This window comes from Astatotilapia calliptera, chromosome 5 (genome assembly GCF_964374335.1).
Source record: "Astatotilapia calliptera chromosome 5, fAstCal68.1, whole genome shotgun sequence".
Taxonomy (NCBI): domain Eukaryota; kingdom Metazoa; phylum Chordata; class Actinopteri; order Cichliformes; family Cichlidae; genus Astatotilapia; species Astatotilapia calliptera.
Window position 1 is genome coordinate 5,927,569 of NC_137426.1, and position 19,769 is coordinate 5,947,337.

The window sequence follows — 19,769 nt, forward strand, 5'->3', positions numbered from 1 at the left end:
CTAAAGCTTCTTATCTTCCCATAACCCTTTGTATATCTTTTTTTTTCCGGTTTGAACGCAAAGACACACTATTAAAACTAGAGCTGCAATATACGACCAACTTGCCCTCGGAGTGCTCATTCATCGCCAGAGATGTTAATACCGATAAAAAAGGGCTTATTTTAAAGGGCTTCCGTTGTTCTTAAGTTAAATATACAGCGAATGTAATTAATCTGAATTAAATATTAGGTCCAAAGTTGTAAAACCTGAATGTTAAAATGAGTTCAGCCTTTGACATACACTGCCATCTGCTGGATGCGAGAAGTCACCATTTCAGATGGGGGATTTTTTGTTTGTTTTTTTAAAGGGGGTGAATTTATAATTAGATTTCATGCATCGGCTGTTATTTATTTTTGGACTTATTCGTGTGGTTTTTAGTTTTACAATAATGCATTTAACTGATTTAGATAGGAACAAAAAAGTGTCAACGAGGGGTGGAGCGAAATAAATTCCAAAGCGATCCTTTAAAAATATCTCTTCCTGGGCGTGAGTCAGTTTCACTTTCCGTTCTACCTGACAGGGACTGAGAAGTGAGAAAGCGACGCTAGAGTGGTACTTCTGACTTCTACTTGGCTCTCTTTGGCCCTATAGCTGCCTTTCTTAACCTTAAGCCGAACTTGGAAAGGCTCTGTCGGATGAGGACTGAGGAAGTATTGCCTGAAATAGTTTTAAAGGCAGCTGTGTTTCGTTACAGCTGCCAAGCAGCTTAATAATTTTATTACCTCCCGTGTAGTAATGGCTTCAGAGGTGGCACCGAGGGTCGATCTGACTGAGGGTAAGCAGCTCAATTAACTTTCGATTTTGTTATGAAGACTCCAAATACTTCTTGACAACTACGTTTTATAAGATCTCAGAGCTGTCCTAGTAAAACAGAAAGCGTTTTGTGTGTGTCACTGCTTGCTATCGATTTCTTAGTGTAGAGATTGTGAAAGTGTCACTGTTGTTTTGGTAAGACTCAACGCTTTATATTGTCAAAATCAACAGACAAGCCACTATCAATTTCGTAATGTTCATTTACCATTGCTACGTACGTGTATGTTGGCATAGAGGATAGAAAGAAATCAATTGATAATACGAAGAATTAAAGACAAACGAGTTATGCTGACAATAAGTCACGTGACGCCCCTCTTCCTTTGCTCGCGATGAAGCGGAGGAGCTTGCCCGGTCTCTGACTGAAGCCCTCAGCAGCGGGGACTCTGAAGAAGCAGCTAAACTGTGCCAGAGGCTGACTCAGCTCTCCGTCCGGGTGTCAGTCAACATCAACAGTCAGATCTACCCCCAGGAATCCATAAGGTGGGACACAGCAGTGTGTGGGGATATGCCTGTGTGTACTTCCCTGTTTCTTAAAATGCCTCCATGACAGTAATACCACAGACGCTGCTGTTTATGGGGGAAGAGTTCCCCTTTTTATTTTTAGATGGGCTCTGTTTTAATTTGGAAGCATGCAATGTAAACAAGAATTAAGGCCAAGTGCCAAAAAAACAAAACATGCATATATGACTGTTTGTCTGTGGTTACATGCTGGAAATACCAAAATAAGAACACGAATGAATGGACATGAATGTTCAAGTGAAAATAGTAGAGGGCTGACATGTTCTGTTGTTCCTGTTCTACAGGTTGAAGGTTGGAGTGGAGGATGGACAGTCAGAAGACAATATCCCTGTGATTCTTGAGGTTGCTACTGGCATGACAATTGCACAATTAAAAGACAAGGTACTGATGTGAAAGCACACGCAACACAAGAGGCAATTTTCTTCTGTTCTTTTATTATTATTTTTTTTTACGTAAATATTTTCTTACCAACCTATGATACATTACACATATAAAACCTAAAATGGAGCTGAGCTATGATCTATTAACGGCTACTTGTGAAGTTTTCTTGTAACCAAAAATGTTTATGCATCACTCATAATAATGCAGTGAGTGTATCATGGAGTGTATCATTTGTCAGTAAAGCCTTGCCCCTAAATGCAATTCAGTATTGTTTATATCAGTGTTTATCAGCAAGCAGTCTTTTCTATTTTTATTTTAAATTCAGCTTTATTTCAGACTTCGTGTCCAAAGTGAGTTTGCTCATTTCAATTTTAGTCTTGTTTTTAGAAGTTTCACTGTTAGTTTTACTGTTTTATTGTCTAGCACGTATACACTAAAGGTAAAAGTTAGGAAAGTCATTATAAGTATTATAAAGATTGTAAGTATCCTATTACCTTAAAAACACAAAACGTTTTTCAAACAGTTGACTCATTCTTGTAGATATCCAAAGTCTTAATAAACATCTTCATCAAAGTCTCCTCAGCCAAGCTGTGATAACAAATTTTTTGTTACGGTTTGGAGGAGGACTCAAGCGCAGGACTCCGGTTCTGATGCTCACAAGAAGGATTTATTTACAATTCACCTGGTGTATATACAAGAAGGTGCGGGGGGTGCTATATACAGCTGAGTGAGGGAAGAAGGGGTCTCCAGGGAAGTCCAGGGGGGAAGCACGCGTTCTTCAGATCATCCACACAAACGATCACAGGCTCACACTCCGACACTGCCACACAGAAATCACACAGGGGAAAATCCAGGAAGCTCTGTAGGCAGGGAGTCAGGGTTAAGTACGACACACAAAGGAAAATACTCTTAACTAGACTTGCTGTAGCTTGGCTTCACTAACGCATGGTAGACAACGATCCAGCGATGAACAGCAGTCGCCTCCTGGTTTAACTGCTGATCGTCTTAATGAGACCCAGGTGTCTTATCTGTCGAGGGCCTGGGCCAAGGGCGTGAACCCACAGTGAGTTTCGCGCCGGCGAGAGAGAGAGAGAGAGAGAGAGAGAGAGAGAGAGAGCTGATCAGCTGATCAGCTGATCCGCCTGGCCGTGACATTTTTACCAAACGAATAAATACTAAAACTAAGGATGTTTCCTCTTTTCTATTTTTTATTTCATTTGAGTTCATGTTCCAAGTTCACAAAATCATTTCAGTTGGTTTTATTTTTCCAAAGTCTAGTATGTATTATTTTTTTTAAATGTTAGTTAAGTAAAAGTTTTTTCACATCTAGTTTTAGTTTTCAGTTTGGTGTTAGTTAACTATAGTAACCTTACCACATACACACAGTAGCAAAGTTGTGCACCGATTCATACAAAAACAGCCCCACAGTGCTACAAGAGATCAAAACCCTCCTGACCATTCTTGATGTCTTCTATGCATTAAAGTGTTTATTACCCTTTAGGAAGTGGTAGTACACCAGCTGGCTTATGTTATTGTCTTTAAAGTTTCACTGCATTTTGTTAAGCCACATTGAAATTCCAGTGGACAAGTTACTTTTTCTTTTCTTTTATATTCAAAGATCAGCCAAGATTTTGGGTTCCACCCACTGCTGCAGCGCTGGGTGATTGGGAAGCGGCTAGCTCAGGACCAGGAAACATTATATAGCCATGGGATTCGAAATAGTGGAGACCAGGCTTTCCTGTTTATCAGGTCTGCCCATGCTGCTCATCTCACACGGCATCAGCACAACCTGGACCAGGAGCAACAACGTATAGATGGTAAGTAGTAAACAGTTGTCTTACCTTTTGAACGATAAGAAGAAGTGCTTTGGCTATGATAAATACAGACAGCAAAGTATGCCGTATTGATGTTTAATAACACTGAAGTTTTATACAATTAAAATATATTATTAGGTATCATGGAGTCGATGCAATCACTGCAGCTGTTTCCCAGAGGTCTGGATGGAGGTGGTGGTGAGAAGATAGTTCCTCCTCCTCTTCCTCCTAGAGACCAAACTGCTACTGTACCCAAGCCTCCTGTGGCTCCTAAACCTCAGGTCAGAACACAACTAGACCCTGCTTTAGCAATGGGCCTGCACATATAATTGTTTAAATACAGTAGTGCATGTTTTAGAGATGTGTAAACATATTGTATGTCTTGCAGTTGGGATGGGCCTGTTCAGTGTGTACATATCTGAACAAGCCAACACGTCCTGGCTGTGAGATGTGCGGAGGGGAACGGCCAGCAGAATACACTGTGCCTGACATCTACCAGCCAGATGAGGAGGAGATTAAGAGGATCCAGCAGGAAACACTTGCCATGATGCAGTACGAACAGGTAAAAGTGCTGCTTGTTAAAAAACAGCTAAAATTAAATCCTTTTAACACGGTCTCACATTTATGTGTGAAATAACCCTAATCACCTGGGGTCATGGGAAAACCTGAAATATTATAGGAAATAAGATTTGTGCTTGACAGGTTTTAAAGAAAAATTTAATGTTTATATTAAAACATCGGTATATTTGTTATAAAAGAAACAGACAGAAAGAAAGAGAAAAACCATCAGTTTAATTAACTCATTAAATCTTGTTTTTGTGTCACTTTTTTGTTTAAATTCCACATTTTAAACTACGCATTGTTCCTAGATGATTTGTCACACATTACCATTAAAGAATAATGAGAGCTGACTTTCGGGCCACAATAAAACTTCTCAGCTTTCACTTTCTATCTTCGGGAAAAGCTAAATTACTATGTTTGTAATGAGTCATGCAGTTTATCTGAACCTCTGCTGCGCATGCTACTCTGTGATAAAGGCTCAGCGGATGGAACGAGAAGAGAACTATTTGCACTTGTTGGCAACAGAAGAACAGAACCTTATCCCAAATGCCAACGAGGCAGATTGTCCAATTTGCTTCAGTAATCTGCAGCCAGGAGAGGGCATCGTGCTCAGAGAATGTCTCCATACCTTCTGCAGGTATGACAGAAAATAGCTTTGTAACATGACAGAAAAATTATCAAATTCTGTCTGCTTTCTTGGTCACTTTCTGATTAGCTAACATTGACCTTTACACCACCCATACCATATCCCAACTTCCCTGCTGCTAGACCTTCGCAATAACGTCCTTTACCAAAGTGCATCTAATGTCATCATCAATTTGATGCCTGTACAAATCTAGCCATTGCATTTACTACTGTTACTACTAACTGTACAGTGGAGTTACATGACACACTTGACTTACAACTGACTTTTGAAAAAGAGCCTTTATTTAAAAACAAAACAAAACAGAAAAGATTTGGCATTTTAGTAGTATGAGTCAGAGGGGAAATATGCAGGAAATGGTCTGGGGGAGAACTAGGCCCCTGCAAGTCTTTCTCATATGGGCTGCCAGCTCGGCAAGATGGGCTACAGTGGTGAGTTTTCTTGCATGTACTGCCTGGTTCACTCACAACATTTCAGTGGGATTTAAATCTTTAGCTAATTTATTCTGTACCCCTCAAGCATCTTTTTGAACCATGTCTTGGTGCAAGTCTTGTTTTAGACCCGAAACACCTTCTTCTCCTATAATTTTAACTACATGTGTCATTTCTTTTGTGTATATCAACTTTATGCATATGCAGTGTTTCATATGTATGCTCGTTTTGAATAATAAGAGTCAGTGTATGCAAAATGTGCATTGTGCTTAATATTTTATGTATATAATGACGTGTATGTGATTACTCAGGGAGTGTCTAAAAGGGACAATAGTAAACAGTCAAGATGCTGAGGTGTCCTGTCCTGACAACTGTGACAGCAAATTACTGGACCGAGAGATCAAAGAGGTGAGTGTAAGCCACGGGGACACAACCTTAACCTTCACATGGTCTATGTTTGACAGTCATACATCACCTTTCCCAAAAAATAACACAGACAATAACTTTAAGAGAAGCAAATATGTTGACAGCCACACAGTATGTAATCTCTTACTCTTCATATGTCTCTGTTATTGTTTATGGTATAATCCTGGGTCCAGCTGCTCACGGAAGAGGAACACCAGCGGTTTCTGGAGTTGCGTCTGAGCATTGCAGAGAGCCGCTCAGAGCACAGCTTCCACTGTCAGACTCCCAACTGTCGTGGGTGGTGCATCTATGAGGATGAAGTCAATGAATTTCACTGTGAACTCTGCGACGAAACCAACTGCATTCTCTGCAGGGTACCTTTGTTACGTTAATACCTTAACTGAACAAAGTTTCATTTCGTGTAATAGAGAGGGCGCCAGATGTAAAGGACGTATATTTTTCAGGCCATCCACAAAGACATGAATTGCAAGGACTACCAGGATGACCTGCGTGTAAGAGCAGAGAATGATGAAGCAGCTCAGAAAACTAAACAGATGCTGGAGGTAAGTCAACTTTAAAGTGCTTTGTTAATTACCCTGAACAGTGAAAATCTATGAATGCTGGCAAAGCAAAGCAATGTGGATCAAGAAGCAGAACACAAATGACATTACAAACAAAATAATACATTGTCTCTTATCAAGGACTATAATTTTTCTCTTATCCAGAGTGAAATAAACCAAATAGGCAATTTTGTAGAATCTTAACCCTGTAAAATAAATCATAGAACAATCAGTCATTTTTTTTACAATTAAATGTTCTTTCATTAATGGCTGCTTAAGGAGGCAGTTTCCAAATCCTCAGGTGTATCTTAGACTAGTGTCATTATTAAGGGTGAAGCAAGCTTTGGGAAGCCTTTGTTTCTCTGTGGCGGAAACAAGGGCTGTGGTGATCTGTTGCACTCTTAACACCTTCTGTCTAATAACCTTGTGGTATTCAACACATGCTGTAAATGTATCTGCTCTGTTTAGTTGCATGCAGTGGCTAGGTCCATCTTTTATATGCAGGCTATGGCAAGGATTTAGGCATTGGATTGATACGGGGCTTTACTTTATGGAATCCAGCAAAGTTAGATCATATTATATTCAGATTTTGAGTCAAGTGGATAAATTGTATTATGTTGATGTTTTTCTGTACTTTTTAAAATCACCCTCTCAGGCATTTTCCTCTATGGCTACTTCACATTGTTTCACTGTATTCAACTACAGAGCCTGCTGCAGAATGGGGAAGCCATGAAATGCCCACGGTGTGACATCATTGTCCAGAAAAAAGATGGATGTGACTGGATCTGCTGCTTGATGTGCAAAACAGAAATCTGTTGGGTCACTAAACAAGCTCGATGGGGCCCAAATGTAAATATATATGCATTAAGATAGATAAACATATTCAGAAAGGTTTCTCTATTGTGTGTCTGAGACATGGTTCTCATTTCTTTCTTTTCTTTTTTACAGGGCAGCGGTGACATAACTGGTGGATGTAGATGTCGAGTCAATAATCAGCCCTGTCATCCTAACTGCCAAAACTGTCACTGAGGGAAGAACACTAATGAACTCATATTAGAACCTCCAGTGAAAGCGATTACACTGTCTGGATAAATTCAAACCACATCTCGTGCTCAGATCTCCGATTTAATGGTAGTTTGATTTATTTCACCCTCTCTTTCACTGGTATATGGACAAAACTCATCATCTATCTTGCTTGCAATGCATCCAGGTGTATTAAAAACTGTTGTTAGTACAGTGTGAGGGGGAAAACAGTTATACTTGGAGTTTTTTTGCCACAATACCTTCTTATCTCTAGCTATTGCTTTCTTCTAGTTCAATGAGCCAATTGTGATACTATTTACTTGAGTTTGGATTCGACTCAGAATTTATCAGAACACGCATACTGAGGTAACATTTTACTTTTCTGAACAAAGATGCAAAAGGTCTTTGTGCTTATACAGTATATAATATTAGCACTCCAAAGATGACGGTGCATGATAAGGGCTTTCTTGTTTATTTTGTCTATAAAGTCTGATGATAAATAGCAATATTTTTCATTAATTTATTTTACAACTAAGAATTTTATCTATCAAACACCAGGGCAGTTGTGGTTATAAGTACTATTAAGGTCTTACCAATATAAATGGTCAGCACTTTCTGTTTAAAGTTACTGTTTTTGTTTGATATGTTATTAAAATAAATGGCTGGTTATGGGATTGTTCAGTCGACAAATCAGACTTTTCTTTTTGTTTACATTGAATGAATGTACTCATAATGAAAAACAGATTGCTCTAATGCACTTAATGGCTATAAAGTATCATGTGTATAATGTCTTTCTCTGCAACTAATTCCTGTATTAATTCCTAAAGAATTACAGGAACTAAATTACTACACATAAATTATATGTGATGTTGCATTAAAGCTTGTTGTTAGGCTTTACATTCTATGTCTTGAGTCATGAAGCACCATGTATTTTAAATATGGACATTATGATGTAACTGTATATCTAAACAGATTTTAAAAATGAGCTTAAGATCAGCTCAAGCATCTGACGATGTTCAACTTTGTCATCTTCTGTATCCTTAATTATTATTTCTTATTAGAACCATAGCACTAATCTAAATATGTTAAGAAGCCTAAGGAACTGAAGTCACAAAGGACAATTGAGGCTAATGTGGTCTAGCAGAAGCCGTCAGAGGGCAGCTAAAACCTGAATTTGAGAAATCCTGAAAAACACACTATATAGTCATAGAAAATATTCTGAATAAAAACGTAAGCCTGAATCCAAATGCATAAAACCTTTTCACTCTAGTTTATTAGCATTCTCTTGTACAACTTTACATTAGTAGACAGTCCAATAGTAACAAAAATAAACATAAAAGGCAGATAAATCATTTAGTGCAATGAAAATAAATGAACACCGCTGAGTGCAGATACGTCCTGCATTACAATGCTCAACAACTAAGCTCTTAGGAGCATAAGAGCATCCTTGGACATGTGCCAGTCACCTTCATTTCAGTCAGCTTGCAGATCCCTTACCAGCTGAATGAGAGGCTCAATACAAGGCCAATAAACCAATCAAACACAGCACAGCACTGGAGCATCAAGCCTTCAGCTTCACATAGAAAAAAAGCATCAAATAAAATCACTTTGATGAGTTTCACCCAATTAAGAAGTTTTTAGAGGACTACCAGTTCTGTGTCCCGGTAGGGGGCAAGAACTCAAGGCTGATATTTGAAACAAGAACTGTGGGTTTTCAAATGACTGACAATAAACGAAACCCTATTAAAATGAAATCTCTTATTTAAGGATGTGATTTTAATGTCAATGACTGGAACAATCTGGTACCGTGGACCAATTCTACACTCAAATCACTTTACAAAGGAGCATCTGCTCAAATCAAGCAAAAAAAAATCACGTATAAATCTAAAATATTAGACAGAATTAATATGAAGGCCCAGGCACTTCTCTAAAAGGAGCACCCTTCCAAACAAACTGAGTAAAAGCAACTATCAAATCAAAGTGATTTTACAAAACTAATGCAGTCAGTACAAGCCAGGTCTGCTATACTGCTAATAAGAAGACAACAATATCCACTTAATTTTACTTATTCCACCTCTGATATTTACGGTTACTAGGCATTTGGTGAATGACCATATTGTGGGAACTATTAGGATATGACCATCTTCTCTAGAATTTTTTATTTTATTTTTTTACATAAACTAGTTATTTGGGTACACAAAACACAAACTCATTTTCAGGTGTGTGTGTGTGTGTGTGCAAGCATTAAATAACTTAAAAGTTATCACTTAGCTACTCTTATACTATTTTCCTGGGCGATGAAAGCTATATTGTATTGCGAGGGCATATTCTCAAATATATGTTTAGGCAAACAAAAACTTCAAGTAAGCTACAATGTATTTACTTTTGTAAGACCAGTTTCATTTAACCAAGTCATGGGTAACAGCTGCTGATGTGTTAAAGATACTCGGTCCTTTAGAGAAGATACCTTTATACGCTTACTGAAAGGGTTAAACATAACTAATGAAATACACAAAATGATCTAAAAATAATGAAATGGTGACCCTTAAAGTGCCTGCGTGTCATGTTTCTATACAGTTACTTACCTTAAAATTAACAAACAGTAAATTTTACAAAGCGAGAATTCAGGAATTCCCTATTTGGTCCAGGTATCAAATAGATTACAAATGGTTTGTGACTGCGCACACACTCAACTACACACACAAACACACACATTCACTCAGGCGCTCGTAATTGGCAGCAGTTTCAAATGTAGTGAGTCTGCCAAGTTTTCTGCAAATCCCTGTGAGGATAATGCCTTCAAATTATTTTAATACTAAATATAAATAAGCTTTCGTGATGACCATCAATAATGGTTCTTATACATAGTCTCTTCATTATATTCTTCAATTCAGAACAACAGCAGCATTTACACTGGTGCCTATTCAGGAATTACAAAGCAAAAAGGCTTGACAAACCCTACACAGAGTAGAAAGACATCCTCGACTTTAGAGAGTGCACCCAGACAGTGTTGCCGACTCCGCGGTTTGTGGTTTAAACCATTAAAGGGTTCTTGATAGCAGACCCACCAGCTTGATTTAGTAGAGGACAGAATACATGGAGTGTTGGTGTAAAAGAAAAGCAGTTCAAGGAAATAAGTCTAGCTTGGGGGCCCACTCAAGAGCAGTATTGACCACAGCAAGAGCTGCTGCCCCTAAAGCCACTGTGAGACCCATGACTGCAAGTCGAACAAACCGCCGTGCTGCTGAAGGTTGGGCCACTGCAACTACAGAGCTCACTCCTGAGCTCTCCAGTGCAGCCTGCTTTTGTCTGCGTCTGCGACGGAGAACTGAGTCTGGTCGTTGCTGCGCAGATGCAAGTTCAAAGTCCTTAAAGGTAGAGCTTGCCATGCTTAAAGAGACAGATACATGTAGAGAGACAGAAAAAGGTTTTATTGAAAGTGAGTAACTGCAGTTTTTGAAGTAGAAGAAACTAAAATGTGAGTATTAGTATATAAGAAAAATCAGTGATGACAGTTTCATACAACTAAAATAACTATAAGAACTTACCTTTCATGTGAAGCAGCCTCTCTAGCCAATTCAGACGGGGGAAACTGTACAAAGAGGTCTCCTGCTCGGCTGATGAGCGTCTCATAGGGTAGATCCTGGGGAATCTGGGATAGCAGGTGATGAACCATGGCCATATCACATTCACACTCCAATACCTCCTCCTCTCTGTACAGCACGATCTACAACATAAATACAATTTGCATACCAATATAAACATAGAGATGTAAACAGCATATTTGTCAAGGAAAACAATGATACATTCATACAGAAATAAGAAGCCATTCCCATTAGAGATGTAATCATTTAAAATAACACACCCGACTAAATTAAACTAAATAGGGGCAACTTAAAAAGAAGAACTGATCTGACATCACTGCATTGATCTAATAATAATAATAATACTAATAAAGGGATTGATTGATTAGCCACATATAATGTCAATAAATGCTCAACCATTACCAAATTGGTTTCCACAACCCTCATGAATACAACATTATCCATATCTTCAGCTGTCACAATGGCCTTTGCACAGTGAAAAAATATGAGCTTTCCATATGCACAAATGGAGATTATATAAATGGTTTATTCTTACACTGATTTAGAATATGTAATTCATGTAGTGTTAAAGTAACTTGATGTTTGGGGAGTGTCTCTGAGAGACAAACCAGGAAACAGGAAACTCACCACAGCAGCAAAATAGATGGGCATCAATGGATGGCAGGCCAGGAAGAAGTCATACAACCGGACAACATGGCGGAAGTCTGATAGGACATGGCCAAACCATGTGATGAGCCAACTGAGAGCAAAGACTGTACCCACCTCAGCCCTTAAAATGACAAGTGATGAGATCAGCTTACAATGACACACACAACTATTTAGTTTGCCAACTGCTCCACTTAAAGTACTCTATATAGCACCTACAACCAGAAATTTCTACAACTTTATATACTTTATATATTTATGATATAATCAGGAACTGAAAATCAAACATGAAGGCCAGCTGTAATGGTAACCTTTGGTTGCAGCCTTAATGACGTGGATGCCTTACAACTGAAACTTGAGCTATCATAATTGGATCAGTGTGATGTAAGAGCAGTCACCCTTCATTCCTTCACCTAAAACAGCTTTCATTTTATAGTTGTACCTGTTTTAACATTAACCTTAGCTGTTTAAAGGAGACACCGCTGTAGATATGCCAAAGTAGTAAAGGGTCATACTAATGATCATCATTAGTATGATGATGTACTGTCATTACAACAGATGCTAAAAGATTTTCTGTCTAAAGGAAAAAAATTACTATTGCATGCACAATTCTTTACTAGGGCTGGGTATCGTCACTGATTTCTAGAATCGATTCAATTCCGATTCACAAGGCCCCGAATCGATTCGATCCACGATTCGATTTAATTTGATTCGATTCGATTTAAATCTGGGAAATTTTGACAGTCAGAAATATTATAATTCAGATCAGTACATTTACATATTTTTGTATCAATAAAAAGGAAGCTGACACACGCAAGACTTTATCACAGGTGTGAGCATCACAGCAGATGCTTTTGTGTCAAAGTAGCTGAAGATAAAACACAGAAAAACATGAAGGTGATTTTCCTGGCCTGGGATTTTATAAAAAATATTCTGCAGTACATCAAAAACGAAAGAAAACCATTAATCAACATATGAACATCACCTCTGAAGTTACAGCGGTTTTATTACAGACACAGCGTTATGCATTTTGAATAATTTTAAAAAGTTTACATTTCTTCAGTATTGAACAGCAGAAATTAGGTTTTCTTTTCGGAAGAATGTAAAAGGGAAAAAAACAGCGGCTGACAGCCTGTAAACAACAGTAGACTTGTGCGTAACAAGCAAGCGAATAATGAAGAAAGGGAAACTGTTCTTGAAGTACAGAGAGAGAGCTGTGCATCGCGGTGGAAGCAAAACAGTAAAAGTCTGAGTGAATTCATGACGATGTTTATGTGAAGCGGTTGGATCTTCTTCTGCTGCTGGTTCGGTCAATATTGTTTGGAGAGAGATCAAACTAACAGCTTTAGAATCGGCTCATAAAGGGCGTGAACACAAAGCGCGGACCCGCCGACAGATCAGAGTCAGCGAGCTGTCGGCTTTCAGCCCCGACTGTGAGAAAAGCGACATCTAACTGATTCTGATCCGCGGGTCGCACTGTGTGTTTAAGTCTTTGTGCAGAATCCGTGTTCCTGCTCTCATTTACTATTTTAACTGTTTGGTGGTTCTTGAAATTTTGTGAGATGTCACCTGAGATTCTGGCATTTTGGGCAAAATAAATTTATATTAAAAAATCGATTCAGGATTTTAATGAATCGATTTTACGTTATCCAAGCCAGAATCGATTTTAATCGATGAATCGATTATAAAAACCCAGCCCTATTCTTTACTGTAAATTTAAGAAGCTAATATTAAAAGTTGGGTATGCAATCTCAGGCTTGTCATTTAACACACTAAAAAATAAAAATGCAAGGTTTAACATCCTCTTGTATCCTAATGCAGAACAAAACCCATTTGGCCTACTTTCACTAGAATAGGAGTGAATCTTACTGTTGCATGAAGTCATGCACCTCAGGGTTGACCCTTTCAATGATGGGCATCAGATAGTTAAGAATGTGTTTTGTGTTGTCCATAGTGGGATCCATGAAGTCCCTGAGAAAGAGAATAAGACAGACAGCATTTTTTTAATACCTCACAGTATGATTTTTATTGAAGCATAAAGCAATAAGGACAGACTGTGCATACAAAAAAAAAAAGTGGAAGATTAAGTAGCAGAGAAAATAACCTGCTGTAGATTCATTTGTGTCTGTGATAAGTACCTGAGGTGATGTGTGGAGAGCTTCTCCACTAGAGCAGTTGCAAGACGCTCTCCCACAACTAATAAAAAGGTCACGACAATGTCATGGTATCCTTGGTAGTAGTGCAGCTGGGGATTACGTTGCAGAACTCTGAGGATGATGTCGATTAACTCTTCCTGGAGACCCTCTCTCTGCTCATCTGGCATACCTATGCATGCATAGCCAAAATAGCGCTATATGAATCGAAAGTGCATTGAGTGCTCAAAATTAAATAGACCAGCCCGTTCAGCATTTTTCAAATACAGTTTTTCTCAGTCGCTTTGGTGCATTTCTCACAACAGAATTAAACATTGCACAACAGTTAGTTCAACCACCACAACATGTAGTCGTTTTGGCACAACCCTGTGGCGGTTTCACGTTCACTGCGTCCAAAGGCAAATGCCTTTGGACATGAAGCAGTTGAGTGAGTACAAATATCTAAAGAATGGTCACGTTTGACTTCCTATTCATCACTATCTCCTTTCTTTCATCATGAATGTCACAATTATTCATACTTGTACCGGCTGAATAGTCATTGTCCTTACAACTAATAGTCTTCATTGCATTGCTTGTGTCAGTGCACTCAAAATTGCTGAACAGCTTGTCAAACGATTCATACACCCATTTTGAAAACCCTATTTTGGAGGAGTTCCCATGAAAATCTCCATAAACTACATGTCTCAGGTGAACCTTATCTCACACTAATGAAAATTGGTGTGTGTCACTCCTACTTGCAACCAATGAAAAGCCTCTCCTACCCAGTCACAGGTGAACCGCGGCACAGCATCCCCCACTCCACAAGTACATATATACTGTAATGTAAACCAACAGACAGGATTGGCATGAGGTGCATACTGAATCTACAAAACAGCAGAACATGGAACGTCAGCCTCGTGGAAGAGGAGTGAGGATCGGTGGAGGACGAGGACAAAACCGGGTGAGAAGAGGCCAACCACATAGACACGTTCCTGACGAAATCAGGGCAACACTTGTGGATCATGTGATAAACCATGGCCTCACAATGGCCGAGGCTGGTCGAAGGGTGCAGCCAAATGTTGGGAGAACTACTGTAAGTTCTATCATCCAGACATTTCGTCGGGAAAACAGGTGAGCACACCGTAATCTAGTTACAGTATGCAGCACAAACTAATTTGCTCTGCACTTTCATAGTCATACAGGAGACTTGCATTAGGACATGACCTTACAGATCCTTACACATAGACGTACTGTAACTGAAGCGCAGACTTGGCCCAGGTGTGGCATAGTGTGCTGTGGTACAATACAGTAATGCTGTAAAGAAAGGAGTTTTGAATGATAGTCCTGTGACAATCACTGTAAGCATGTTTGCGCTTACATGTGTGTGTTTTCCCATCTGCATCTCAAAAAGGACTGCCAGACAACCTAGAGGAGGTGGAAGAGGTCCACTTATGACTCCGCAGCAAGAGGAAAGAATTTGTGCAATGGTGGCTGCAAACAACGCTTTGAGACTGAGAGAAATACAAAGAACTGTCGTAAACGATGACACCATATTCGGAAATATTCAGTCAATATCAATTTCCACCATAGACAGAGTCCTCAGACGGAATGAAATGTCCATGAAGCAATTGTACAGAGTGCCATTTGAACGGAACAGTGATCGAGTGAAGGAGCTCCGTCACCAGTATGTACAGGTAACACATGTTCGCATATGTACCTCTGTTCACTGTAACAGTTTAGGCCATGTACTCAACCTACATTTATGCATGTTACTGTAATCCTATGTACAATTCCAACTGTACAATCTGTTCTGCCAAATGCACCATTACAGACCTGTCTGATTCTCATCCTTTGTAAAGCATATCCTGGAGTTGGAGGCCAGGGAACCCCTGCACATGTTTGTATATCTTGACGAAGCGGGATTCAATCTCGCAAAAGGCAGACGGCGTGGACGGAATCACATTGGAGAAAGAGCCACCATTGATGTCCCAGGCCAACGAGGAGGGAATATTACAATGTGTGCCGCAATCTCAGAGAATGGTGTTCACACCCATATTCCTCGTATTGGTGCATACAATTCACAACACCTGTTGGCTTTTCTGGATGCTCTTCATAGGGACCTGATCCCACAAAATGGAAGGGATGATCCTGGTGACAATCGGACAATGTATGTAGTGGTTTGGGATAATGTTAGCTTCCATCACTCTGCTGTAGTCAGGCAGTGGTTTGCAGCACACGACAGGATGCTTATGGAGTTTCTTCCTCCTTACAGTCCATTCCTGAATCCAATTGAGGAGTTTTTCTCTTCCTGGAGGTGGAAGGTATATGACAGGCATCCACATACCCAAATGACCCTGCTAGCAGCTATGGATGCAGCTTGTGATGACATCACAGCAGAGTCCTGCAGAGGGTGGATTCGACACTCCAGAAGATACTTTCCCCGATGCATCGATAGAGCTGACATACGCTGTGATGTTGATGCAAATATGTGGGCAGACAGACGGGAGCGTCTAGATATCAATGATTGATATGCAGCAGTGTCTGTTTTTCAGTTTGTTTTTTTTGAGTCGTAACTACTGCAGTGAGGTTTACTGTCTAGGTGAGTTTGTTTGCTGTAAAATGTTTGATTTACTGTATTTCCCCAGTTTGCACAATGCTGTGAACAGTTTCAATTAAATATTATCAAGAGTGCATATGGAGTGTCTTGATTGTCCTTTACAATTTATGGTTTTCAACATGCCATGCATGCGGTCCGGACTTGACATGTCATTGGGAAGCACCTACAAAGACATCCGTCACAATGGGAACATGTTCAGACCATGTGATTTTGTGACCAAAGGTGCTGGTCTAATGACTTGTAATTGTGACAGCCCTGACACTTTGTTTGGTATCAGTACTTGCTTTTGATGAATGTATTGTCTGTTTTGCTCAAGGGATTTGTTGTTGATGCATTGACAACTTATTTTGGACACCTGACTTTTCTTTTTGATGGAGTGACTCACTTTTGCAAGTTATCCACCATGTTTTGCAGTTTGCACTAATTGTTTTGAGAAGTGCCTTAGTAGTGGTGGAGAGTTCAATTCTGTTGTGAGAAATGCACCAAAGCGACTGAGAAAAACTGTAAAATACAGCTGTTAGCTTACATTGGCATTCAAAATGTCTCCACAACTAAAAAAATAATAACGATGTAATTCAAATTTGGAGTTAGGCTAACCACCATAGTAGCTCTTTCAACTAAAGTTTATTTAGCTGAAAAAGATGGAAAAGCAATTTCAGTGCATGTCGTTTGAGTATATCATATGAATTCTCAATTGTCTTGGTTTGAGAATTGGATTTGTAATGGGAAAAATCTAGTTAACCCTCACATTTATTGGGGCGATCGTGGCTCAAGAGTTGGCAGTTCGTCTTGTAATCAGAAGGTTGCCGGTTCGAGCCCCGGCTCGGACAGTCTCGGTCGTTGTGTCCTTGGGCAAGACACTTCACCTACCGCCTACTGGTGATGACCAGAGGGGTGATGGCGCGATATGGCAGCCTCGCTTCTGTCAGTCTGCCCCAGGGCAGCTGTGGCTACAACTGTAGCTTGCCTCCACCAGTGTGTGAATGAGAGTGAATGAATAGTGGAATTGTAAAGCGGTTTGGATGCCCAGAAAAGCGCTATATAAATGCAATCCATTATTATTATTATTACATTTAGATGTAGGTGGTTAGAATTTCACTGTATGATTTTTGTATAGCCTTTGTAGGCTTAGCCGAAGTATATGTGTCAGGATGACATGGTGAAAAACTGCTTTGCTTTGCTTAACAATGTTTCACTATGTTATCTGCTAACTGTTGGGGTGTAGAAGGACAAAACTCCCTAGCTGACCAGTGCCAGGAGCTTCCTGGGAAAAGATAGTGGGAGTTGCCCTCTCCCCAGTAACATCCCGTGGGACAGAAACCTGCTGTAACTAAAAGATACACAGAGTTGTGTGTGAGGGTATAAAAGAGGAGCTGAGATGTCCCAAGGTCAGAGCTGGAATGACTGAACTGTGATGTGTGTTGGCTCTCCTTCATGCAGTAATAAAATAGCTTGACCACAGCTCTGACCATGTTGCAGACATTCTTTTTTACAGAAAATACCACGACAGATTCCTGCAGTGGAGAGCAATAGATATAGCTGCAACGAAGCCAAGTGGCTACCAGCAAAGGCCACTATATCAGCTAGTAGCAGCAAAGCCATTTTCATATTGCATTGATAATTACAATATTAAATGCAGATTATTTTTCAGGTGGATAACTACCGAATTTAAAAGGTTACAATGGAAGAAACAGTGTTTTGTCAACAATGTATGGGCAAAACATTAAAACATTTCTCAACAAAACTTCTAGCCAATTATACCATAACCCACTACAAGGCCAATAATATATAAAGAACGATGGTGACCCTGTGCCCATGTCAGCAAAGGCAAGGCAAGGCAAGGCAAGTTTATTTGTATAGCACAATTCAACAACAAGGTGATTCAAAGTGCTTTACAGAGACAAAGGTTAAAAATATACAAGATTTGCAAGTAGAATTTGCCAACCCGGTTCAGTTTTCCCATAACATCTGGGATATGCTTCAGCCCCCCCAAGCCATGAATTGGGAAAGCAGTTAAGAAACTGGAGGAATTTATAGTTGTATTAGAAATGATGACACAGTCACTCTATATCATGTCTACAGTGTGTGTATGTAGACACAATTGGCCATGGATTGGTCACTCACCAGGTGGGAACCTCCGTAGTGAACGCTGGACATCCAGCAACACCTGGTTGTAGTCTTTGTTATTTTCTCGGTCTACAGTGTCTGAAAAAATGAAAATGTTGCCACCAGCAATTACTGTATGATGCATTGACTGCTAGCCTTTGTATTAGGAGGTGCGAGACGCGCAACTGCATATCGTCAACAATTATAATACCTGGCTCTTGATTCAAGACATCAAGGGGGACGTTGAGGAGCTTAGGCCAGACCTGGCACCGTATCTCATCGGTCAGCAGTCCTCCTTCACTGATAGCCATCCTCCTCAGAGCTGCTACGTCCACTGGACTCACACTCAGTGCCTGTGTGATATCCGCTATTTTCCTCTTCCGTCTGGTGTCCCAGTCTGGAACAGACAACATCGTTTCACTGTTAGAAGCTATGCTCCCACATTTGTTTATTTATTTGTTAGCAAAGCGCCCCGAAGTGTACTCAAACAGTTGACATGACACAGTTAGCGACCGTTACCTTGCTTTCCATTCACTGGCGACGATGTTCCAACATTTCTAGACTTCTTCATGGTGTCTGTACGTCTTGATGCGTCCTCGTTAGATAGCACTACTTTCCATTCTCCCTAGTTTTTGCTAACTCCGATTTAGCCTTGCGTGGCTGTCAATGAAAACTGTTTAATTACCGATGCTAGCCCCATGAAAACACGGCCTGGTAGATAACTAGCTATTCAGTGTTAGCTATTTACTAAGCTCGCGCTACACTGCCCTGGTTCCATAGCGGCTATTTTTAGGAACACAGCCATCATTGCTGGGACCACTGACAAACAGGTTAACAACCGCCTACCAGCACTTGGATTAAATCGAAAAACCGGCTACATGTTTACATTGGCGGAAGCAACCAAGTATACAGCTGATACAGTTAGCCTAGCCGCTCATACGGAGTGATGACGTAGCAGGAAAGAAAAGCAGGAAGAGGAGGAGGAGGGGTAGGGTCGACCCAATTTTTACTGTAAAGAAACGAAACTTTAGAAACAGGAAAACACTAACAAAAAAAAAAAAAAAACATCAGGCAATACTTATCTACCGGGTTTATATAATACATAAACTAGAACTGTCTGCAAACTGTGTGGAACAGTATTTTCCTTGATATAAAATTATGACTTAACAACCAATTTATAATGATAATAATAAAAATTATAAACAATTCTGAGAGATTGTGGTGCTGTCTAAAATCTTTTTTTAAGTAAATGATAAACTTAAGCAGGCCTAATTTGGAATGGGATGCGTTTATAACAAATATAAGAATTAAATGTGATCAAAGATGAAAAAAATACAACGCTATAAAAACCCGCAGTCTATTCTAGCTACTTATTACTTAGGATGTTATTACTGTTAACTAGGCTAGACTTCCATAGTTATGCAATACAGTGCTTCCTGTTTCATTTATTTAAAAATAATAACATGTGTGTCCAA

The 19,769-nt window shown here is 39.7% G+C and overlaps 3 protein-coding genes across 4 annotated transcripts; 2 read left to right on the forward strand and 1 right to left on the reverse strand.

Moving 5' to 3' along the window:
- Positions 1–146: 146 nt before the first annotated feature.
- On the forward strand, positions 147–7,870 carry rbck1 (RanBP-type and C3HC4-type zinc finger containing 1). Its single transcript, XM_026166881.2, has 12 exons — positions 147–814; positions 1,188–1,332; positions 1,656–1,752; positions 3,371–3,569; positions 3,705–3,847; positions 3,955–4,128; positions 4,604–4,764; positions 5,513–5,609; positions 5,801–5,980; positions 6,071–6,169; positions 6,872–7,015; positions 7,115–7,870. Exons 1-12 carry the CDS (start codon positions 775–777, stop codon positions 7,193–7,195), a joined length of 1,560 nt encoding a protein of 519 aa, XP_026022666.2. The 5' UTR covers positions 147–774; the 3' UTR covers positions 7,196–7,870.
- Positions 7,871–8,436: 566 nt separating this feature from the next.
- On the reverse strand, positions 8,437–19,259 carry tbc1d20 (TBC1 domain family, member 20). Its single transcript, XM_026166883.2, has 8 exons — positions 18,814–19,259; positions 18,506–18,691; positions 18,313–18,393; positions 13,578–13,764; positions 13,309–13,410; positions 11,422–11,563; positions 10,738–10,916; positions 8,437–10,579 (listed from the first exon to the last, which is right to left on the reverse strand). Exons 1-8 carry the CDS (start codon positions 18,863–18,865, stop codon positions 10,315–10,317), a joined length of 1,194 nt encoding a protein of 397 aa, XP_026022668.1. The 5' UTR covers positions 18,866–19,259; the 3' UTR covers positions 8,437–10,314.
- On the forward strand, positions 13,863–16,264 carry LOC113018919 (uncharacterized). Of its 2 annotated transcripts, XM_080301605.1 has the most exons (4): positions 13,863–14,702; positions 14,983–15,265; positions 15,431–15,738; positions 15,844–16,264. In XM_080301605.1, exons 1-4 carry the CDS (start codon positions 14,473–14,475, stop codon positions 16,097–16,099), a joined length of 1,077 nt encoding a protein of 358 aa, XP_080157731.1. In that variant the 5' UTR covers positions 13,863–14,472; the 3' UTR covers positions 16,100–16,264. The 2 variants fall into 2 exon arrangements, with proteins under 2 accessions (XP_080157731.1, XP_080157730.1); XM_080301604.1 differs by having other exon boundaries at positions 15,431–16,264.
- Positions 19,260–19,769: the final 510 nt, after the last annotated feature.

Coding starts and splice junctions, on each gene's coding strand:
- rbck1 (XM_026166881.2), top strand. CDS start 775: ATGGCTTCAGAGGTGGCACCGAGGGTCGATCTGACTGAGG. Junction 815..1,187: donor GAGGGTCGATCTGACTGAGG/GTAAGCAGCTCA, acceptor CTCGCGATGAAG/CGGAGGAGCTTGCCCGGTCT. Junction 3,848..3,954: donor CTGTGGCTCCTAAACCTCAG/GTCAGAACACAA, acceptor TATGTCTTGCAG/TTGGGATGGGCCTGTTCAGT.
- LOC113018919 (XM_080301604.1), top strand. CDS start 14,473: ATGGAACGTCAGCCTCGTGGAAGAGGAGTGAGGATCGGTGGAGGACGA. Junction 14,703..14,982: donor ACATTTCGTCGGGAAAACAG/GTGAGCACACCG, acceptor CATCTCAAAAAG/GACTGCCAGACAACCTAGAG. Junction 15,266..15,430: donor TCCGTCACCAGTATGTACAG/GTAACACATGTT, acceptor TCCTTTGTAAAG/CATATCCTGGAGTTGGAGGC.
- tbc1d20 (XM_026166883.2), bottom strand. CDS start 18,865: ATGAAGAAGTCTAGAAATGTTGGAACATCGTCGCCAGTGAATGGAAAG. Junction 18,394..18,505: donor TGTCTTGAATCAAGAGCCAG/GTATTATAATTG, acceptor TCATTTTTTCAG/ACACTGTAGACCGAGAAAAT. Junction 13,411..13,577: donor CTCTCCACACATCACCTCAG/GTACTTATCACA, acceptor TCTCTTTCTCAG/GGACTTCATGGATCCCACTA.